Genomic DNA, 22,313 nt, shown 5'->3' with positions numbered 1-22,313 from the left:
TTCCCTGCAGCTCTCTGGCCTGCCTCCCTTGGCCCCCTCCCTGCTCCTACCTGCAAGGCAAAAAACCTTGGGGTCATCTTCGACTCCACACTCTCCTTCTCTCCTCATATTTCTGACGTCGCTAAGAAGTCACACTACCAGCTGCACCTCCTCAGAGGTATTCTTCCCTTCCTTTCCTTCCCCCAGAAGCTCACTGTCTCCCGAGCCCTGGTTCTCTCGAAGCTGGATTACTGTAACAGCCTCTATCTTAATCTGCCTGCCTCCACTCTCCGCCCTCTGCAACTCATCCAGAACAGAACTGCGAGACTTGTCCTTGGCCTCAAGCCCAGGGACCGTATCTCTCCAGGACTGAAATCTCTACACTGGCTCCCAGTGGCTGCGAGGATAAAGTTCAAAACCCTCTGCATTGTCCACAAGGCCTTCTGGGGCCTGGGTCCTAAATACCTTCAACTCTCTCTTCCCAAATATCTTCCTTCCCGAGCCCTTCGCTCATCCGCCTCCAACTCCCTCAGGGTCAGCCGCTTCTCGAAGCAACGAGCTGGCGGTAGATCTGTCTCCGCGGCAGGGGCCTCCCTCTGGAACAGCCTTCCTGCCTCCCTGAAACTTGAGGAGAACCATCTCCGGTTCCGGAAGCACCTCAAAACCTTCCTCTTTGCTTCTGCTTTCTCTCTCCCTCTCCCCTGCTGAACAGCTAATAGTCCTCACTGAAACTGCACTGATTCTGCAACTGGACCACTCTTACGGCCTCGGTCCTGGGCCCAGCCACTCTCCACTTGCACTGATGCCTTGGAACCCCTCTGTACTGCGGGACTGTCTCTGTATCCCTACAGCCCCCCCCTTTCCCAGCACTTGTTCTGCACCTACCTTGCACTTGCCAGCAGCTGGCCCTATTTATTTATTACTTTACGCCACTTACCTTGTACTGCACTTCCCCCCCTCCCCTTCCCCTTGCACTTTTTCCCCCTCCCCCACCCCTGCACTTGCGCGATCTGAATGACACCTGGCCTAGTAGGATCGTTGTCTGTCTCCCCTTGTTCCTCCCCTCCCTGCCTCGTCGCGCCTTGAAACACCTGTGTATAGGCGCGTTACAAATGCCATATCATATCATATCATATCATATCATAGTATGGAAATGTACTTGGTCATGGACTGCGCTTGTGGGGGGAGGAGAGGGACCCTGATATGCCATGGGGGATCTTAAAATAATTACTTGGAACGCCAGAGGGCTCAATAGTTATCTAAAGAGAAATAAGGTCATGCTATACCTACGCAGACAGAAAGTAGACATAGCCCTGCTGCAGGAGACTCATCTTACTCAAGACAAGATGGAGATGATCTGGAAAAAGTGGAAGGGGACTGTGGTGGGGGCATCATATTCGGCCTATGCCAGGGGCGTGATCATTTGGGTGGCGCCACATGTCCCGTTCCAACTGCTACAGTCCACAGTGGAGGCAGATGGGAGGATGGTCATGATGACAGGACTGGTAGAAAACAGGGAGATAAGCATCATAAACATGTACGCCCCGAACCAAAACACGGCGGCATAGTTTAGAACCCTATGCAACAAACTCAGTACATGCTTGGGAGGGGCAGTGATCTGGGGAGGAGATTTCAGCTGTGTGTTAAACCCTGGGGTATATAGGTCAGATGGTAAAATGGATAGACCCACCCCAGCTGCTAGAGCACTGCACACGCTGTTGGATGATTTCGGGTTTGTGGATGTATGGAGGTCACACCACCCCCAGGAGAAGCAGTACTTGCACTACTCAGCCCCACAAAACCTGCATACTAGATTGGATTATATGTTTGCCACACAAGAGCTAATGATTGAGATAACGCAAACGGAATATAAAGCGAGGGTCCTCTCAGACCACTCGCTGCTAATCCTGAGGTGGCAATACTGACCCCCGAGGGCAAAGATCCCGACATGGTGCCTCAGAGCAGAGGCGCTGAAAGACACCATCTTCAGAGAGGATATGAGGGAGGAAATAATAAACTACTTTGAGATAAATACTGGCAGTGTAGAGACAGCGGGTATGCTTTGGGAGGCCTTTAAAGTTGTAATGAGGGGAGTAGCCATAGCTAGGTCCAAAGGGCTACAAGGAGGGATCCAGGCTGAACTGCGAGATGTGGAGAGGGAACTAGAAAGGGCACTAAGGGAGGGAGGTAACACCAAGGAAGATGATGAAGTAATACGTAAGCTGCAGCAGAAATGTGCGGGGCACTGAGAGAGATTGTGTAATCTTAACTATAAGAAGTATATAGAGAGACAGCATGCAGGGGTGGGGGGATAAACCAGGGAGGGTCTTGGCATGGCTATACAAGAGTGAGACCCACAGGCCCACAATCAGAACAATAACGAGGGAGGATGGGAGTGTAGTGGACACCCAGGAGGGAGTTAACCAGGAATTTGTGGAGTACTATCGACTCCTGCACGGGGATGATGAGGACAGAGATTGTACAGAAATAGTAGAAACACTGGAAGATATAGGACTGTCACAGATCAGTGCCGAAGAGCGGGAGGAGCTGGATGCCCCGATTACCTTGGAGGAGTTGGAAGAAGTAGTGAGACAGTTGCTTACTAGCAAGATTCCGGGGACTGACGGACTCCCAAGTGAATTTTATAAAACATATAAGGATGAAGTGCTTCCTCCGCTTTTAGAAATGCTGAACGAAGCGTATGAAGTGGGTAGGCTGCCAGAGTCCCTTAGAGAAGCGACAATCATACCGCTGCCCAAACTGAATAAACCCGGTCACAACTGTGGATCATACAGACCCCTGTCAATGCTCAATCAAGACAGTAAAATATTGACAGCTGTTCTGGCAAATAGAATGAGGAGGGTTATTGCTAAACTAATACATCCCGACCAGACTGGCTATGTTCCAAACAGGAACATATCCAACAATCTTAGGCGACTCCATTGAGTTGTTGAGCATGCAAATGAGGACTAAGGCGAACTGGCAATTGTATCGCTAGATGCAATAAAGGCCTTTGATTTGGTCAAATGGCCGTGGCTGATGGCGGCCCTGGCTGGCTATGGGATAGGACCTGGGTACTTACAGTGGGTCAAAATGCTATATAGCGTGCCGTTGGCTAGAGTTAAAACTGGAGCGGTTATATCAGAGAGGTAGCAACTTCGTAGAGGTACTAGGCAAGGCTGCCTGTGGTCTCCTTTGTTGTATATGCATCCCTGGAACCCTTGGCCATATACCTGAGGCAACAGTACAACCCGATAGGCATTACTGTAGGAGGGGAACCGCACCTAATCTCTTTGTATGCGGATGACATGTTGTTGTATTTAAGGCACCGAGAAGAAAACCTCCAGTACATTCTGGAAGTGATGGAGAGATATGCAAGACTATCTGGCATAGCTGTGAACCCCCAAAAATCTAGTATATTTCCACTTGGCAGGTACAAGGGGATCAAGTTAGAACAGGTACCGGTGCTACAGATACCATGGGAGGTGCGCACGTTCCGATATCTTGGAATAGATATATACCACACGGTAGAAGAGGAGCACCAGTATAACACAGAGGAGGTGATCAGGAAAATAGGAAATAGCATGAAGTTTTGGGTTAAGCTACCCTTAGCGATGATGGGGCGAGGGGCAATGGTTAAAATGGTGGTCCTACCGAGACTCTTCCATTATTTCGGAAATATCTCACACCTTATAACAAGGCGGACCTTTGCTAAGATAGAAAGCATGTGCAGGGATTTCCTCTGGCATGGGACGAGGAATAGAGTAGCCCTCTGGAAGCTACAAAACTCATATGAAAAAGGGGGCATAAAACTGCTAAACTACAAAATGTACTACATAGCAAGCCAGCTGCAATACATAGCTAAATGGCTCTCTGAAGAGTCAACCTCGGAGTCCAGGCTGTTCCGACGGGACTGTGCCCCATACATCTTAAAGGAAATGATGTGGCTGCCTAAGGCAGATATGGAAGGGCGCCTAAGGATGATGATACTTGGGTGGAAGATCTGGCACAGGGCCTGCCAGCTGATGGTGAATTCCTTCCCCTGCTCCCTTCAGGTACCACTAGTGGCGCTGGCGGGCGAAGACAAGCAATTACGATTGATGATTAGGAAACACTGGGAACCGGTGTGGATAGCAACCATGGGTAACATATGGCAGGAGGGGAACATAAGGGACTTTGCGGTGTTAGAGGAAGAAACTGAGTTACATACGGCCAGTATATTACATACCATAGGGTGGTGCGGAAAATCAAGGAGACATGGTCCGAACTAGTACTAGAAGAGGAACCGGACACTACTATAGACACAATATATGACATCGCAGAGGGGGGACATGAGATATCCAGAATATATTAGTTGCTGATGTCCAAGGTGGGGAAGGAGTTGGCACAACTGAGACAGGACTTGGAAGAGGAAGTGGGAGCCCCAATGAGGGTTGGGATGTGGGAACGAGCCCAAGGGTACCACAAAAAAGTGTCAAGGAATGCAAGATTGCAACATTTACAATTGTATGTAACCCATAGTGCGTATATGACGCCCCAGAGAATAGCCAAATTTAAAAATGTAGGACGACAAGCATGCCCCAAATGTGACGAGGAAAACGCCGGAATGGTACATATGTTCTGGTCATGCCCAGTCATTGAGTGTTTTTGGGGTGAGGTGGCGCACAGGTTGGCTGAAAAAGGAGTCAAGATTGTGGTAGATATGGTGTGGGCCTGTTTGATGGGAGGGTTTCCGAAACCACGTAAACTCAAGCATGTGAGTAAATTAAAGGATTTAGCGTATGCACTTGCAAAGAGGAGAATTGCCATAGGGTGGAAGGCATGCCAAAGACCACAAATAGAAGTATGGTGGAAAGATCTACAGAAATGGGCCGAAGCGGAAACTGCGGTATGGCAAGATGCAAGTAATGTCTGGGGGGGGGCTGAGACCCTGATAGTCTGGAAACAATTAATAGCGGAGTTATTTGGGTTACTACAAGACCCAACGGAAAACATGGAGGAGGAATCCTTATCACAAGATGCAGAAACAGAACACGGAAGGGAATAGGCTCGTAAGGGGGGGATGGAGGGGGAGAAGCAGTGAACATGTTGAAGTGATGTATGCTTATAATGTTATTGTATGCACTGCAAGTTTGGTTTGTATTGTTTGTTGAAATAAAATTAATCACATTTAAAAAAAAGAAAAGAAATATATGGTAGTGCTTGGCAGGAGAGCAAACCAAGTATACCAAGAAAGAAAAGTGCTGAAGATAGGAGAGTCTTGGACTCGCACCCATAAGAGAGAAATACATCAGTTGCTCATCTTCACAGTCGCATTACCTGGGAGGAAGGTGAACCAGGTTGGCTGTGCAATAGGTAGTACTTGGTAGGAGAGTACACCAAGTCTACCTAGAAGGAGCATGGGTATGTTTCTTACCTGTAACTCCATTTATCCAGCATTGAAATCTTTCATAGATTCACATGCTATGAACAATTACCCGTTGTCAGGCTGGGAATCTTCGGTTAACTTTACGGTAGTAATGAAAAGAAACCTTTTGGGTGCTTTTGGTGGCCACCAATGGGAGGTCGAGTAAGTAGCTCTGCCCCTGCAGCCTCCCTTCTGATTCTAACCAGTACATGCTGAATTTTGAGTATCTGAAGGATGCTTTTCACTGAGACCCTTCTCACTGATGGAATGGCTATGAGGAATGCCACTTTCCAAAAAAGGCATTTTAGGTGCGTTGTTGCTAATGGCTCGACTGGGGCTCTCACGAGTCCCGCCAGGACACTATTGAGACTCCATTGTGGTGGAAACCTTTTTACTGGGGAAAAGTTTCTGAACAACCCCTTGAGAAAATGCTTGACCAGTCGATCACAGAAGAGGGACGCATTGGTACTGAGACAAGTTTTCTGACTAATGTAATAATAGTTTGTTGCTTTCCCGTGTGTCCCCGGTTGCCCATTACCTTTTTTATGACTAGGGACCATCCCTGGGCACCGTTCGTTCTTCTCCTTCGATTCCCTGTCACACTGCTGATGCGTCTTTCGCGGCGTCTGTTGGGCGTTCTTCACTCTTCCTCTCGGTTACTTGTCTTCCGAATGAGGAGCCATGCCACTTACGACTTCCCGGTGGAGGGATCGGTGCTGGTCTGAGGGTGGGAGTGAATTTGGGTTGAAGAACCGGTATCACCCGGGCACTGGTTTGTTGAAGAAATTACTCTTTGTATGATTGTATACAGATTTCACAAAGAATTGGAGCAGTCTTGTTGCTTTATATTTGTTGGTGATTTATTAATACACTCAGCCGGCACGTGTTTCGACCCAACATGGGTCTTAGTCAAGGCATGTGTGGTGATCAAAAAGCATATATTACGTTTGATGAGCTCTGTCAATAGGCTCTTGTTGTATAAACCCATGGGCCAGTGGGCCATTGCATCAAGATGGCTGGTGTTCTGAGGGCGGACTTTCAGCGTTCCCTTAGCTGCTTCCCAGCAACTCTGTATTTCGTGGGCTCCACGTCTTGCTGCAAATCCACCTCCTCTCAGCTTTGAGTTCTCAGGAGACATCCCTGCTTTGACAAACATTCCTCTCGCACTCCTTCTCCTCCTCTTCCTGACGAGTCTTTGACTCTTAATCCACTCGTCTCAGTGAAGGATTCATTTTCAATTAAAGGAACAGTGTCTCTTGCTTCAGCATGCTAATGTCGGTTTCCATCTTCTTCAGCCCAGTCTTGGTACTTGACATTATTTAATAAGTTTGACAATCCCATGTTGGCCTATCATGGTTTCTGGTTCAGGGAGTTCCTCACAGGATCGTAAGTCCTTGTCCCCAAAGGGGGAGCCTCTCCCAGTGTGGTCCCACTTACCTCGAACACAAGGGAGAGGTGTTGCAGAGTGGGCTCACTCCCCTAGCCTCACAGGGCGTGGGGCTCCCCCTTGGGAAAAAGAGACTATTTCCCTCAATTCGCCCCAACACACACAAATCTGGCCTTTGAATGGTAACTGGGCCTACTGGAATCTTTGTTGACAAGGCCTCCTGGACAGAATGATAACTGGCTTCACTGTGATAACTATGAATATTGGAATTTGGTCTTACAGTACTAACTGGGCATAATGGAATCTGGCACTGCTGTTAAACAAGGGCATAATAGTATCTGGCTTTTATAAACTAAGGGGGTAAAGTATAACATGTCAGTGGTTTCCTAATCACAGATATAGTAAACATTTCACCATGGTTCGGAGCAAGCCTGTACCATGGCCTGATGAGGATCCGTTTGATGATATATGTTCTAGCACGGTCATTTTGCCATCTCGTCCTTTGGTAATCTTCCTGCCTTCTCAGGTCAGAAAATAAATACCATACATGGGAAGCCCTTCCCCAGGCAAAACCTCAGCAGTGTGTATGTCCAGGACTATATAGCCCATGTCGGTTTAATTAGTGCAGATCCATGCCATTGTTTATCTTGGGCAGCCCCAGATCAAATTTGGCATAAAAAGGAGGAGTCCTGCAGCCGTTCTTCACATTGAGGTTTGGGGCAAAGACTCCTATGAAGAACATCAGCCAGTTGAAGACAACTGTTGAAGAAAACTATCTTTGCCCCATCAAATCCCTAACACTCTGCATTAATCTCCAGAAGACCCTCATCTGTGCTTTGAAACTTGAGCTTGCAGAATGAACCAGTGTGGGCCCCTGCAGGATGATCCTGCCATCAGAAGCTTTCGGAATTGTCACAACCATCTTGTGACTAACCAGCTTCTTGCAAGACATCTCCAATGCATTGGTTCTTGTTCCAAATTGCAACCTGCAACTCTGCAAGTACTCTACTTGTGACCCAAGATCTGTGTTCCTGCAGCTGCTGCTACCCTACTCGAAAAGGGGCCTTCCTAGAGTTGCGGCTTCATTGCCAAGAGCATCGACTGATGCCCCTGATTTGGGTGATCTTCGCTGCTACTCGTCTTAGTCATGCCCTGGCGTTTTCCTGTCATCGTGGGAACTACGGCGCCTGGACAGTCCTGTTTTAGGACCTCTGCAACCATCTTGCTGGAACAATAAACCACATTCTACCCAGACTTCATCCCAAATCCAAAGCTGAAAATTACCAGTGCAACCCCTCTTCCCTCTGAAACAGGACCAACTATTAAAGTAAGTAAGCCCAGAAATCCCGAGGACCCTAGGAGTGGTCTCTTAGAAAATCGGAGTAAGTGGTGGGAGACTGCATACCCATTTCCACCCCATCCCAACTCCAGGGATTGTATGGGCGTAAAGACCACTCCCCAACTCTCTCTTGCCTGGGTCAAGAGCATGTCCCTTAAAAGAAAAGTCCTGCCTCCAAGCACTGTAGTTGATTCCTCAAAATGTAAATAACCCAGCATTGAGGGCTTGAATACCTGGTTTCTCTGTGTCCCACGTACTAATAGTTGTAAAACTGTATTCTATAAATGTGTTAGCAAGTTGTTAGCTAAAATCAAAAAATCAAACTGTGGAGACCGAAGATCCACTTTTCTGTTACACACGTTACATTACTAAGTATGACACTCAAAAACCTCTCCGTAGGATAGCATACTGGGTAGATTGTGCAATAGACAACAGATGGAGGAGGCCAGAAACTGTTGTTTTTCTTTTTTTATGCTTAGGATAATCCTGGTGGCAGCACTTTCCAATAAACCGGCACTCAGAAGTAAGCAAAGATTGAATTGGCAGCCAAGCAAATGCAAACTGAATAATTCAAAGGGTGAGTGTCTGAACAAAATGTACTGTCAAAGAAGAAAGATTCAGAGATCAGGACCAACAACTCGTGAAAGCAGGTAAGAAGTAGCGCGCTGTATAGCTAGATGTCTGGTGGCTCTGTGAGATGTCAGTGGAGTTGGCATCTTTGTTCATTACTGGCATATTTACAGGTGCTACAAATTAAAAAAATAGTATATTATCTTACCTATTCCAAAAGGAATAAATGATTCTTTTTTCAGTATCTGCCCATATTCATCCAAGAATCGACTAGGGTTAAACGTGTTTGGTTGTTCCCATATTTTAGGATCTCTGTGCACCGACCACAAATTGGGTATTATCACACTGCCTTTCGGGATAGTATATCCCTGGAAAACTGCATATGTACACAGAAAAAAAGCAGAGCATACGTTATACACTGAAAGCAGAAGAAAATCACTTATTTTACACTGATGGTCAAACATTTACTTTACTATAGTGAAAATGTGTTGGACCTTTTTTGCGTTTTAAATTGGGGTTTACTAGTTAAGATCCAATCATTCACATTGTAAACTTACACTAATACTTTCCCTCCCTCCTCTCACTCACACTGTCCCCCCACCACAAAACATAAAAATCTGAGAAAATATGTTACTAGTCTGTTACTTAACGTAGAAAATCTGTATCCACAAGGCACTGGAAATCAACACTATTCAGCTTAAAATTCAGAGTTTATAAGCCGGTATCATTGAGGGCAACGACTGCAACAGAGAAGGACTGCTATTACTCAATTTAGACCTCCATTACCAAGCTCTATGTAGAAACTTGGCAAAAAAGTGTACTACTGTCAATTCAGAAGTGTTCTTATAGTAAGCAGTTGCAACTTCGACTTGGCGAATACCTGCCAACCTCAAAATTGGCCCTACATATTTTACCCTTCACAAAAGAATAAGAAGTGGGTAGAAGACTCTTCTTGGGTCCCGCAAAAAATACAAACTGTATTTTTGGGCCCATCTCAGTTCTGTGTAAATGTTGCCAGTTTGAGAGTACCAAAACAGAATTCTAGATATAAAGAGCATGCATAACAGGGCCTTATCAAATCCATATAGACTTCAAAACCAAAATCTGGCTTAACTGTCAAGTAAAGCCGACTAGTATTCAGATTGTCACAGGCCACCTGCATGGACTGTCGAGATGATACAACACTAGCTCACTTGATCAAACCCTTGGTTTCCCTGGTCATAGTTTCAGGTGACCTCCATAAGTGGCCATAGTTCGAATCTAAGAGCCAGGATTTCACGTGTTTAAGCCAGGGAAGTCACCATGATCCTTTGAAGGATATGACATACATGAAGGCTTCTCTATAACAATCCAGACTTGGCGAAGTCCAAAGTCTCAACCAGAATGAAATAGGTTTCAACTTGATAAAATCAGCAACCGGATGCAGGTCACATTCCATATGCAAACTAGCATTGGGGGTAGACAATGGTAGCATGAGTAGGGATTTCAAAAATGTATTTTCCTCTATACTCAAGGACTGAGTACCAACATATCCCCAAATCTCAACTCCATAAGAGCATGAAGTAAGTGCCTGTAATCGATACAACTGGAGGGATGGGGTGACAGCACCACTACAGTGACTATGATGAACGCCTAATGCCTCCTCTATATTTTTCTAGGGCAGCAGTGACTTTAACAACATGACAACAGGCCATTTTCACAAGACCTTGTACCTAGGTAATCATATGTCCTTAAGGGCTGTGCCATCCACTTCAATATTGAGCTTCACTGGTTTTGCCAACCTAGGCCTGAATGCCATTAGTTTAGTTTTCCCCTTATTTAGTACAAGGCATAGCTCCCTGCACATTTCAGTAAAAATTGCCAACGTGTGTTTAAGTCCCATGGGTGTTGTAGCCAACAACACTGCATCCTCAGCAGAAAAAAATGCAACCTCACCATGCCCAACCTAAGTGGATCCAGGCCGCGTGCCTCCAGCTCCTCAATTACTTCATTTACATATACGCAAAAGAGGAGCGGGCCAGCACGGACCTGTGCCTCACACCTCTATGAACATCAAAGGGCTCAGTGAGCTCTCCGCCTAGGCCCCAGCGTACTGATGCTTGGTTGCTGGTATACAGTAACTGAATTGAGGTCAACAGGGATATTCCTCTTGACCAGGGCCTGCCATAGTTGATTCCTTGGAACGCAGTCAAACGTGGTTAAGTCCACGAATACCACGTAAACCGTAACCACACTCAGTTTAATGTACTTTTCCAACAAAAAAAAAAAAAACAGCCGGAAGCTCTGCTCAATCGTACTGATCCCTTTCTGAAAACCTGCTTGGAGAAAACTCAGTATTCCAGATGTCTCTGCCCACCCTGGCAGACGTTCTAATAGTAGTACCGTGGCGAACATCTTTGCTGCCCCATCAAGTAGGGAAATTGGTTGGTAGTTCCCGGGCACATCCCTATCTCTCTTTTTAAAAATTGGAACAATTTCCACTTGGTGCCATGTTTGAGGGACTGATCTATGATTAATCGCAGCATTGAAAACTTAGGAAAGAATTGGGGCCCAGATCAGTTGTTCATCCTTATAAACTATTAGCACATGGTGGCAAGACAAACTGTGGTTTAGAAGTTGAAAAACACATTTTGATGTTTTGCGATTCAGAACATCCTTCCTATTAGTCCAGTGTCACAGGAGTAATTTTGTCCACTGCCAGGCATGTTGTACAGCTGTAGCATAAACAGTTGTTTGCTAGTAAAGGTCATTGCCATAAATATGCAGAATGGTGTGGTAATGGAAAAAGATCGAAGTTACACGTACGCCTACTTCTTCATCATGGGTATCGTCATTCAACTCATACAGTGACTAGCTGTCTATAAAGGGAAAGCTCTGTTAAAGAACATTAATTAGTTCCGCGATAAAAATATTGTCACAGTCAAGGGAGCAATAGACAACTCAAAGCCAAGGTTTAAGGGTCTTTATTAAACATTAAACATTAGGATGATCTGAGGTAATGTTGTGGTACATCAAAGAAAACAAGAACATCAGGCTATCTAATGGACCGTAATCTGTTAGACCTTTCCTCTCTCCTTTAGTCTCTGCTACCTTGTGGTCAAAAAAGTCACTCAGTCTTTTAGGGTGCCTCAGCACTGCTTTATTGGCTTTTGCAGATAGATGCTTGGCTTTCATATAAGATGCCAGGATGTGGTTCTTCCCTTGATGTGGAACTGGCACTACTACCCCTGGCGTTCCATGTCGTTTTATTTTAGGCTGGGCATGACACTATGTTCTAAAGATCACAATGGGTCCTAAGATTGTCTGGCTGCACACCATTGCCAGTTGTTGCAGATCCTGTCACAGCCTCTCCATCTACTTGGGCCTACACTACCCTATTAACTAATTAGAAGTTGGTCCCAGGACAAGCTGTCTCCTCTTCCTTCGGTTACATTTTCTCCCTCTTTCCTTCCTCGCCATCAATTTCCCTCCTCAGTATCTGCCTCCTCAATGCCTTGGCACGCTCTGCTCTTTCACTCTTCTCCCCCTTGGCTTTCTTCCTTTTGAACATATGGTCCTGGCCGGTAACCTGTCATACAGCGGATGGGAGGCAGAGTAAACTCTTACACCAAATATGCATGTACATTTTCCCCACACATTTGTTGCATTAGAGTAAGGGCTGGAAATAGGTTTTGTTAGCATAGGCCATTTTGTTTCGACAGACACCACTAGGACTGTGTTATTTATTATTGGATGTTCAAGCGTGCTCCCATCTTAGAAGTAGGGCAAGATAGCCATTCTTCCAACCCCTTTTCGAGAACTATAAAGGTTTTCCAAACGTATCTTTTGTGTCTGTCTTGCTTTTGATAATATGGGGTCCTCACAGGGGCCATAAGAAGTCTCTAATTTTCTAGGGGTGTGCTTCCAGACCTTCTAAATAAGTCCAGTAATTACCTAGATTGTCCCTTCCCCTTGTGTAATGGCTTGGCAGCCGAAGAACGATGGTCTGGAGGCATGCCCAGAGCAATGCCAGAGGTTATTATTAATTCTAAATCTTCCAGCCATTAGCTCTTGTGTTTTGCTACAGTCACCCCGAGTTGGACAGGTATGCCCAGATGTTGTGTCACATGCCTGCTGGGCCTAGAGACCCAAGCTACTCCTCATTGATGAGGCCCAACAAGGCCGAAACATCTCTGGAGATGCTTGTGGTCTCGTGCAGTTGGGGCTGCTACGTTTGGGGTAGGACCAAGCCTGGTTTGCATACGGTCTTTCCCTTTATGTAATGGCTTGGCAGGCGAAGAATGATGGGCTGGAGGGCTGCCCAGAGCAATGCCGCAGGTTAAGATTAATTCTAAATCTTCCAGCCTTCCATCTCTTGTGTTTTGCTATAAAGGTAGCAAAATGGGATTGCGGGCGCTGCGCGTGGAAGTGTTGTGAGTGAACACTGTCACTGCTTAAACCAAGGACCAAAAAGGATACATTTTTAAGCAAAAGACATCCTATCACACTTGCTCTATAAGGATGACCTATAATAGACAAAATAAATGTCGTACAAAAACAGCCAAACTGAGTGACCCTTCAGTTTCGAATTTTGTATAGAAACACCCAAATCTGAGCAGATCCAACAGACTTATTATAGGAGGCAATATAGGGTAGATCCTTAGACATTCCTCCTCTCAAGAACAGCAGATTTACTGGCTAAGAACAGACAGCACAATCAGCAGCCAGGGAGCAGAATTCCTACAACAGAAAATAACCATCTACAAGCCAACAAGACTCCGCAGATCAAGCAATGAAATCTGCCTGGAACCGAAGCCATATGCCAAGAAAAAACTAGGGGGCTCCTCCTATTCCCACCTGGCGGCAAAAACCTGGAACAACCTCCGGAAAGGAATAAGAAACACCAAAGACCATCTAAAATTCAGAAAACGACTAAAAACTTGGCTCTTCAACACCTCGGAACCAGATGGAAACAACTGAAACAATAAAATCGAAAAGCCAAAGAGAACCAGCTGACAGAACCCATGATGGTACAGACAACACCTAGAACTGACAGAGAGGAACACCCACAAGAACAAGAGAGACAATGCTAGGTGGAACTGACCGCGAGCGACAACCCAATCTGGAAAGAAAAATAGATAACACAGCTTACACAAACAGGCACAACTATCAACCTTACCTACTACCAAGCATCCCCCTGACAGACATGACTAAATGTACCTTGCATAAACCCCAAAGCAACTGTGCATCCACACTCACAAAACACCCATCCTCAAACCAAACCAAGCCATTTACCTAAATGAGACCACTATCATCACACTAAGAAACCCACAAGCAAGCTAGTAAGTAGAAGACCGAATGCACTAGACCGACATACACGATACCCTAGCAGCCTTCCTGGAGATGTACTGACTTCCTAACGCTTAACCCATCACACACAACAAATCATCTTAGACATAGGTATGGTGATTCACCTGCGCCAATCCAGACATCCTGGTACCGACTGAACTGTACCGTGTCACACTCGAATAGAGAGATGGATATGGACAGAGGCTGCAAGCAGATAGTTCCGCTGGGACCAGTTTGCATCAACCACAGACTAGGATTTAGTGGCTGGCCTGAGTAAGAACAAAGATAGAATTGTAGAGATTAACTAACGCAACATATCGACAGAGAGATGAGAGACAGCCTTGTCATGCTGAAACTAGATCACTGTGAGGAAGGCTTTTTTTGTCTAACTCTCAAAAGACCCACCAATGAATGTGCGTTTTCGCCAGGCTACAATGCTATTTAACCTAACCCTCACCCCTCTTCACACATCTCTTAAACCCTAACCAAACACAACCATACCTCTTAAACAACAGCAACCCGCACTTCACCACGCCGCAACAAAAAACACACCACACAGAACCCCACACAAAAGCACACAACGGATCCCGACTGGATACCACACCCAAAAGCTCAGCGAACAGTATTAACCAAACTGAAGCTGCCAACAGCACATCACAGTTCCCTTGCTCTCTCCAAACTTTACCCTACTAACGCGCTCTGACCCTCCTGCCTTTCTTTCAGATCCACCAGAGCACCAGGGGACCACTACAGTGGTGATAGTGTGCGGTATAAATATCCTCTAACATTAACAATAGAAACCTGAATTAAGTGATATAATGGCATAAACTGGCAGTGTTAAATAGCAGAGACAGGACAAACTGGTGATATTAGTTAAGATCAATGAGAGGACAATCTATTGCATTTGGAGAGCAGGAGCCCTACCAATTTGGTCCAATACCATCTAAGGGACTAATGCTATTCGATTGATGATGTGGAAATATCTAGCACATGCAACTGAAAGCAGGTTTATGCCGTTTATCTCACTTTCAAGATTTCCTTATTTTTTAAATGTTTGTGTATATGTATATATATATTAGCTATTCCCAGCGTTACCTATGCCGTTCTAGCAGATCTTAAAGGTCAATATCGGTCAGTAATTCATAGGGTAACTTCTGTCCCCCTTCTTAAATTTCGGAATTACCACTGATCACTTCCAGGAAGGGGGCGTAGGTTTAATGGTCACTGAAAAGGCTAAACGTATAGGAAGCTGTCTAAGTTTAATCAATCGATTACACAGGCCTCTATGATGTGCCTTTGTAGATGCATAATTATCAACCTTGTTCCATTGCAGAGAAACTGTGATGGCATAAAATTGCGTAGTAGCATAATTACAGCACAATTTTAGCTCGTGAAGAGGCATTCGTCCTACAGCGTTTCACTAGACTGAAACGTTGAGATGGTAATGGTAATTAACTGTTCATTGACACTGGAACCGCCATGCCCTGTGTGAAGAGAAGTGGGGGTGGAAAGAAGTAACTTGAAATTATTCAGAATGTTTGAGGTGCGCTTCGCTATTTGGACAGCACAGGGTAACCTAACACTAATAAATTGCATCAGCTGCGTAATGGAAACATACCTAAGCGGTATATATATATACCCTTCATGAAACTATGCTAAATGAGAACCTTATGCAAATTTGCACTTTGAGAATGGTTACGCGAAGCTAAGCACTATGCACTTTATTGACTAGCATTCAATGTATATTGATTCATGCACTTTATGACCTGTTTACAATCCATAAGCACTATGCACTTTATTGTTAAGGCTCAGATTTCCTTTTGGTCCATGAAGGTTGACATACCATTTGCCTTTAAAAACCTTTGCAACTGAAGTGGTTGCATTGTCTATTCACGTTAGTTTTGCCTCAGGCAACACTTTAATATGAGCAGAATGATTTGGCAAGGTTGCCATAAATAACAATGCACGACTGAACGCATATAAGAATGTGTCAAAAAGGCTGGGAATTACAATTACATTCCCGTGGTTATGTCTGTCCTGATAAAGGCGTGTTAGCAATTTAGTATATATGATAGCTGTCGTAATAGCCATTACAAAATGGCAACCATGCCCATTAGCTCAAATAGGCTGAGCTTTGGGTAGCAATGAAAACTAAAAAGGGACCACCACTGGTTGTAGAACCATAGAGTTGGGTAATGGTGGGTATATCTACACAATGTCACTGAGCACTCATTTGTACGTGATCGAGCAGTGAGGAAGCTGTGAAACGCGTTGTACCGTGTGATTTTCTACTTTGGCTGATGCTGCAATAAAACTGGATATTTTTAAAGGAAAACCCATTGCTTTTTGTGTTCAATAACGGACAAAGCTTTACTCTGGCGAGTATTTCAAAAATGAACTGCACTCTCCGCGGCCGATTAAAAGGCCATGGTCATGGAGAAAGGAAGCACAGCTCACAGCAAAATGTAGGTCTGAAAGTAATTTAATGTGCCATACAAAAAAAGACATCAATAAAAGATACGGCTGGAAGGCTGTAGAAAAAAACAGAGGTAGGACACCCGTAAGCGCGACCCACACACAACGCGTTTCACACTCAACTGAGTGCTTGATCACGTGAAGAAACAAAAGACCTGGGCACTTTAGTAGTTGAATAGATGCAGTCCTTTTGCTATTTCAATGGAACTAAAAGGGTGCTTGGGAAGATGGAATGGGCGGCGGCCATGATGGAGTGAAAAGGCAAGAATGGCCGGCAATGTAAATAAATGAGCGCAATGGTGGAAGTGGCACTAGAAACCAGATAAGACAAAGTGTCCATAACATATTGACCAAAGCACCCATTCCATGGCACCCAGACCCATGGTTTCATAATTCCACCAATGTGATGTGCAATATTAAAACACAATTTGCAGATCATAATATGTACACAGTTGAATGAATGAAGTTGACCACCACAATTGAAAAAGCAAACGAAACCCATCTATGAGGATCGACCATGCCATATCATAACCCCATATTACAAGGAAAACATATCATAGATATGTAAGTCATGGCTGGACATGGTAAAGGCTTTCTAATACCACCAGAACGAAGTAAAGTGCAAGCGAATGTAGCAGAAAAGTAATGTGCAAAAATGCACGACCAAAGTGACAATATCCACATATGCAAAAATGCAAAATACAACATTCTGATAAATTGAATAAAGTGCAAGTGCGGGCAATAGTAGCAGCATAATGGAGCACAAATGTGCAAGAGCAAGGCTGCAATATATAGATATAAAAAAGTTTTTTTAGCATGATACAACATTCTGGCCACAATAAAAAATTGAATAAAGTGCAAGTGCATGGCAGCATAATAATGTGCAAATGTACCATGCCAGAATGTTAAAATCTATGAGGGCAAAATTGCAGAGTATCACCGTTATAAAAACAGTATATAGCAACCTCGGAATGTGCAAACTAGCAAAGCCAGGATGGTAGCATTGACATGTATAGAATCACATGGTCTATGGCTAGCCAACAAGAAAAGGGGCGTGGGGGGAGTAGAGAGAATAACAGGTTGTAATTCTAACATAGACGGGAGAAGTAAAAGATAACAAATATACAGGGGGAAATGGCAACGATTGTGAGTACAAGTATACAAATCAAAGGGGAGCAACTGTGTAACAGCATAGAAAAGAAGGTGGAATAAACAGAACTTAGAAAAGCAAAAAGGACTGCACAAAAGATGATCAAACAAAACAATAAAGAATTCAGGTCCCATAAAGACGTGCTGCAGCAGCTAAAAAAATAGACAGAGATAAGTCTAAAGCAAAAAGACAAAAACACCAATTAAATAAGGTGTACAATAATCCAATACAGGACAAGGGTACAACAAATAGAGAAGAATGCCAACGGAGAACACCTAAAACAAAAGGAGATCAAGATGTGGCACAGCAAGAAAGAGCATAGCAGGAATGGGGCAGATCAGCCAGTCTTAGGTGCCCAGAAACGTGTAGAGCTCCTCATCGAGATTATGTCCATTAGGAAACTTGGTATCAAAGTCCAAGATAAATCGAGTTTTCAATTGTCTTAACTTTAAAACACGGTCTCCACACACCCAAAAGAAGGAAAGCAAACCGCACTCCAGGCGAACAAAATAGTCTCCACAATTAAGGGTCAGAAAGATGAAAGATCCGACTCAGCTCGCAGTAAATAACGTACTGTTTATTGTTAAAAAAAAGGCATAATGTCAAGCAGTAGGTCTGTGACAAAAAATCAACATATATTCAATGAAAAAAATGTTAAAGGACAGTTAAGTTAAATAACCTATTGTAACGAAACCCTAGTAATTCAACTAAAGCCACCTTAACTTCGCTCCCCCTGTTGCGCAGCAGATGGCCACACTGATGACATCACAGACAACTTAACTGATGATATTACTGGTTACATCACTGGTACTATCATGTATGATAACAAATATTATTTAACTGATGACATCAGACATAAGATCACTCTAGGTATTTGCACATATTTAGACCACCCTTACATTTCTACATATGTGATTTTAGCGTTTTAGCATTTTAGAATAATTCATAAAAATGACCACATTGTGAAAAATAGTCAACAGCTACAATCACTACTTGTGAAGCTTTCATTTGTAGGAGTTTGGTACAAGATGATATCTGAATTATAAGTACGAAAGAGTGAGAAATAGAGGAGACCCACTGCCCTCAGGAGTCATATCCCACCAACCGGGACGAGATTAAAGGGAGTAGGAGAGTTAAATGGCAATAGTGGACAAAGTGAGTCCCACAGCAGGGGCCGAAGCAGGGCATAGCAGGGCCACAGAGAGAAGCATACAGTCCAGCATAGAGGCAGCACTGGCTGCCCAAGGACAGGGTGTGTGATCATTAACTAAAGATTTTCATTGAATTTCAAGGGTTTTGTTATTCGATAGATTTCTTCCGCCCCACTGGCCATGGCCTTTTGCCATGCCCACTATATATTTTAGAACACTACCAGACCGCTAGCCATGGCCTTCGGCCATTGGCCGTGCCCACTGTCCATTTTAAAACACTAGCATTGGCCTTTGTCCATGGAAAGTCGGTACGGCAGTGCCCACTGTGCTTTTTAAATCACTCCCAGATCACTAGCAATGGCCTTTGGCATGTCCATTGGGCACAGTCAGTGGCCCACTGTGCATTTTAGAACACTACCAGACCACTTGCCATGGCCTTTGGTCAAGGCCAGTGGGCACTATTTTTTAAATCACTCCCAGACCGCTAGCCATGGCCTTCTACATTTAAGAACACGTGTGAGTTCCCATTGATCTTCCCTATAATACTTTATCTCCCACAACGCCATTTTCCATGGCATTGTGAATCCCTTCTCTTTCAATAAATATGTCATCTTGGGCTTTGCAACTGGAACGCGTCGAGTTAAGCCGGTCCTGAGTTCCTCAATGCGTTGAATTTCAGAGGGTTTGTTGCAATACGTTTCTTACCTTAGTTGATCATTAACTAAAGTTTTTTTATTGAATTTCAAGGGTCTTGTTATAGCCATGGCCAGAGGGCACGGCTGCACTGTGCATTTTAATTTTAAAACACTACCAGGCCACTAGCCATGGCCTTCAGCCATGGCCAGTCCGTGCCCACTCTATATTTTAAAACACGTGCATCCCATCGCTCAAAGGTGTTCATCAATCACAGACTGATTTTGACCTGTTTTGACAGTGTTATTGTTATGCAAACAAGATTGCAGGCTTTGAGAACTCACCATTTTTTAGGCAATGCGCATTGACATTACATTATTTGCCAAGGATCACACACTTTGGTTAAGCAGCGTGCTACAAACCCCTTGTTTTATGGCCGGTCTCTTGGTGACTGTTGTGATACATCGCATGGCCCCAACTAACTAACCACATTTAAGCAGCATGGAAAAGGGAACAAAATGACTGGTTGTAACAATAACATATGCCCAGGTACTTTTGCCCACATAGCGAAAATCAAAAGCTGGCATCCCTGAATTATTATTTAATTTTTTGTAAGGCGCAACACGCCCGTAGGCCTCAGTGCGCACAAAAGAAAAGAACAGAAACAGAGAGGAAGGAGGGAATCCATCAGGTAGAGAAGGAGCCCTAATCATTAGAATTAAACATGTGTGTTTTCAGCGCTTTCTTGAAGCTGGTGAGACAGGGGATAGCACTGATAGAGAAGGTAAGGGAGTTCTAAGGGCCTCCAAAGTTCTTTAGCTTGTGCCTGGTGTGAGAAACCTGAAGGTGTCTCCCTAGCTAGTCCCAGAGGATCTGTCATCCAGGTGGCCAGGACACGGCCATCACTATTGGATCCAGTTCCTGGGGGGGGACCAGTGAGGGAGGATCACTTGGATGGGGGGTCATTGGGGAGTGGGACACTGACGGGTGAGATGCGGTATCCCCCATCCTTCAACACCTTTCCCCCATCCTACCACATAGGACATTCAAAACCACTGCCCCCCCTCTTTTCCGACACAAACACTTTTACATGATACACCAGAGAGCGGACTAACACCACAGCCGTTTATCTGACATGTCCCAATACAATGGTCAGGCAAAGTCAGGCAATTGATCAGAATCACACACATCTGACGGCCCTTTCTCTTCCGAACAGGGATAAAAGGTGGAGCAAGAGAGTACAGTACGAGCAAGGCAGACAGCACAACGAGACGGCTAACCCGGCACAGCAGTTCAAGAGAAGGAGAAAGGCGGTGGGAATCGAGAGGGTGGCAAGGAGAGAAGCAACCTTGCCCTTTTCATTCCAGGCCCGCGTACCCTTCGTGGAGGAGAGCATAAGACCGCAAACAATAGTTCAAGTGTCATGCAGCAGATGTTAACGGTACATAGGGCAAGCCTATGCCGATAAGCAAGAGCGAGGGAAACACCCGCAACCGTCTTACCGGCCTTGACTCCAGTGAAGCCGAAAGACAAGCGGTACAGCACGGCCGGTGAGACGAGGGGAGAACCAATAAGAACCGGGCTGTGTTGAATGAGAATTGCAAAGTGGCAAGTCTGAACCAAGTTTAATGAACTGTGAAAGAACTGTAGAAAGAGTTAAGGGGAGACGAGCTGTAGAGGGAAACCAGCACCACATGGGTGCTAACACAAAAGACTCTGGTGGATCCCCATATGAGCAAAACTACAGGTACCAGAAGGCCGCAGGAGAGCAGCCGAGTTAGATCAAAGTGGTCCTACAGGAGGTCAGGCAAAATCCATTTACAGTTGAAAGTCTTTGATCTACGAACACGAGAAAGCAAGGGAAGTGAATCCCGCAAATACAAGTGAATGGGAAGTTGGCAAGAATTACCCCGATTGAGGGATGCTGACGAGAGGGGCAACGTCTAAAGTCCCGAGAAACAGTGTGTTCACAGATGCGAACCCGGCCGAGGGATGTCCACTATGAACTGTTTAAAAAGACTAAGATTTGTGAGCGAAGGAAAAGCCGTAGTGAAACCAGAGAAGGGAGGCTGAAAGTAAAGAAGCGTCAGGGGTGAATCCATCACCCCAAAGAAAATGTGAAGAGGAACTTTGTATTTGTTTGTTATTTTACTGACCCTCGAAGGCAAGAGATTTTTTTTAAAAAGAGATTTGGCCGTCAAGGCTTTTGAGAAGTTGAAACCGGAACTGTTGTCTCGTGCTGCAGAAAGCTTGAGAACTGTGCTGTGCTCCAAGATCCTACCTTTCTCCGTGCTCAAAACGTGGGGAAAGGAAACCCAAGCCCCTGCATTCTGACAATTTATTTGAGAACTCTTCATTCTTTTCTTAAAAACTATCCCACCCCTTTTTGCATTAGTTGTAAGGTTTGGCAATATGTTTCGTAGTATAGGCCCTTTTTATTTGACACAATGCCACTAGGACTGCCTTATTTTCATTTTATGGTCGACGCTTGCTCCCATCTCAGATTTAGGTTTAGATTAGGTGTTTTTCCAACCTGCATACAGTTTAATAAACACCCTTGAACTGTGATCACTTGTGTCTGTCTTTACTGTTGCCACCATGAGTTCCTCACATTGGGTATAGCTAATTTACTAGACCCACTGGAGCAGAGGGGTCGCAGAACAAGGGCCTTTGATATTCTGTTAGTTAGATACCGTGGTGCCTTATTGGCAAGGCATTTAAGGGTGAGGGTAAGTAATTGATGCAGAATTTGATGGTGTACAGGAAGCCAGTGCAGATACCTTCTTGATTCAGTGACATGATCCCGTGGGCCCAGGTTACAGATTGCTCTGACAGACCCATTCTGAGCTGTTTGAAGGATTTATAGATAGTTTTTTGATGTGCCCGCCAGTAGG

The 22,313-nt window shown here is 44.8% G+C and overlaps 1 protein-coding gene across 2 annotated transcripts in view; it reads right to left on the bottom strand.

The window, feature by feature from the left end:
- The window catches only part of CYP2U1 (cytochrome P450 family 2 subfamily U member 1), a 515,971-nt gene that overhangs the window by 122,572 nt on the left and 371,086 nt on the right, over nt 1-22,313 (bottom strand). The window contains exon 4 of one of the 2 annotated variants that reach the window (XM_069630862.1): nt 8,891-9,058. The exons of the other annotated variant lie outside the window; for it this stretch is intronic. Within the exon in view, the coding sequence (XP_069486963.1) occupies nt 8,891-9,058 (168 nt within the window). The remainder of the gene's footprint in view (nt 1-8,890; nt 9,059-22,313) is intronic. 2 annotated transcript variants of the gene reach the window in all.

Source organism: Ambystoma mexicanum, chromosome 6q, assembly GCF_040938575.1.
Source record: "Ambystoma mexicanum isolate Mex_15411 chromosome 6q, UKY_AmexF1_1, whole genome shotgun sequence".
NCBI lineage: Eukaryota > Metazoa > Chordata > Amphibia > Caudata > Ambystomatidae > Ambystoma > Ambystoma mexicanum.
The sequence above is the reverse complement of the archived record's forward strand: the minus strand, read 5'-3'. Positions and strand labels throughout refer to the sequence as shown.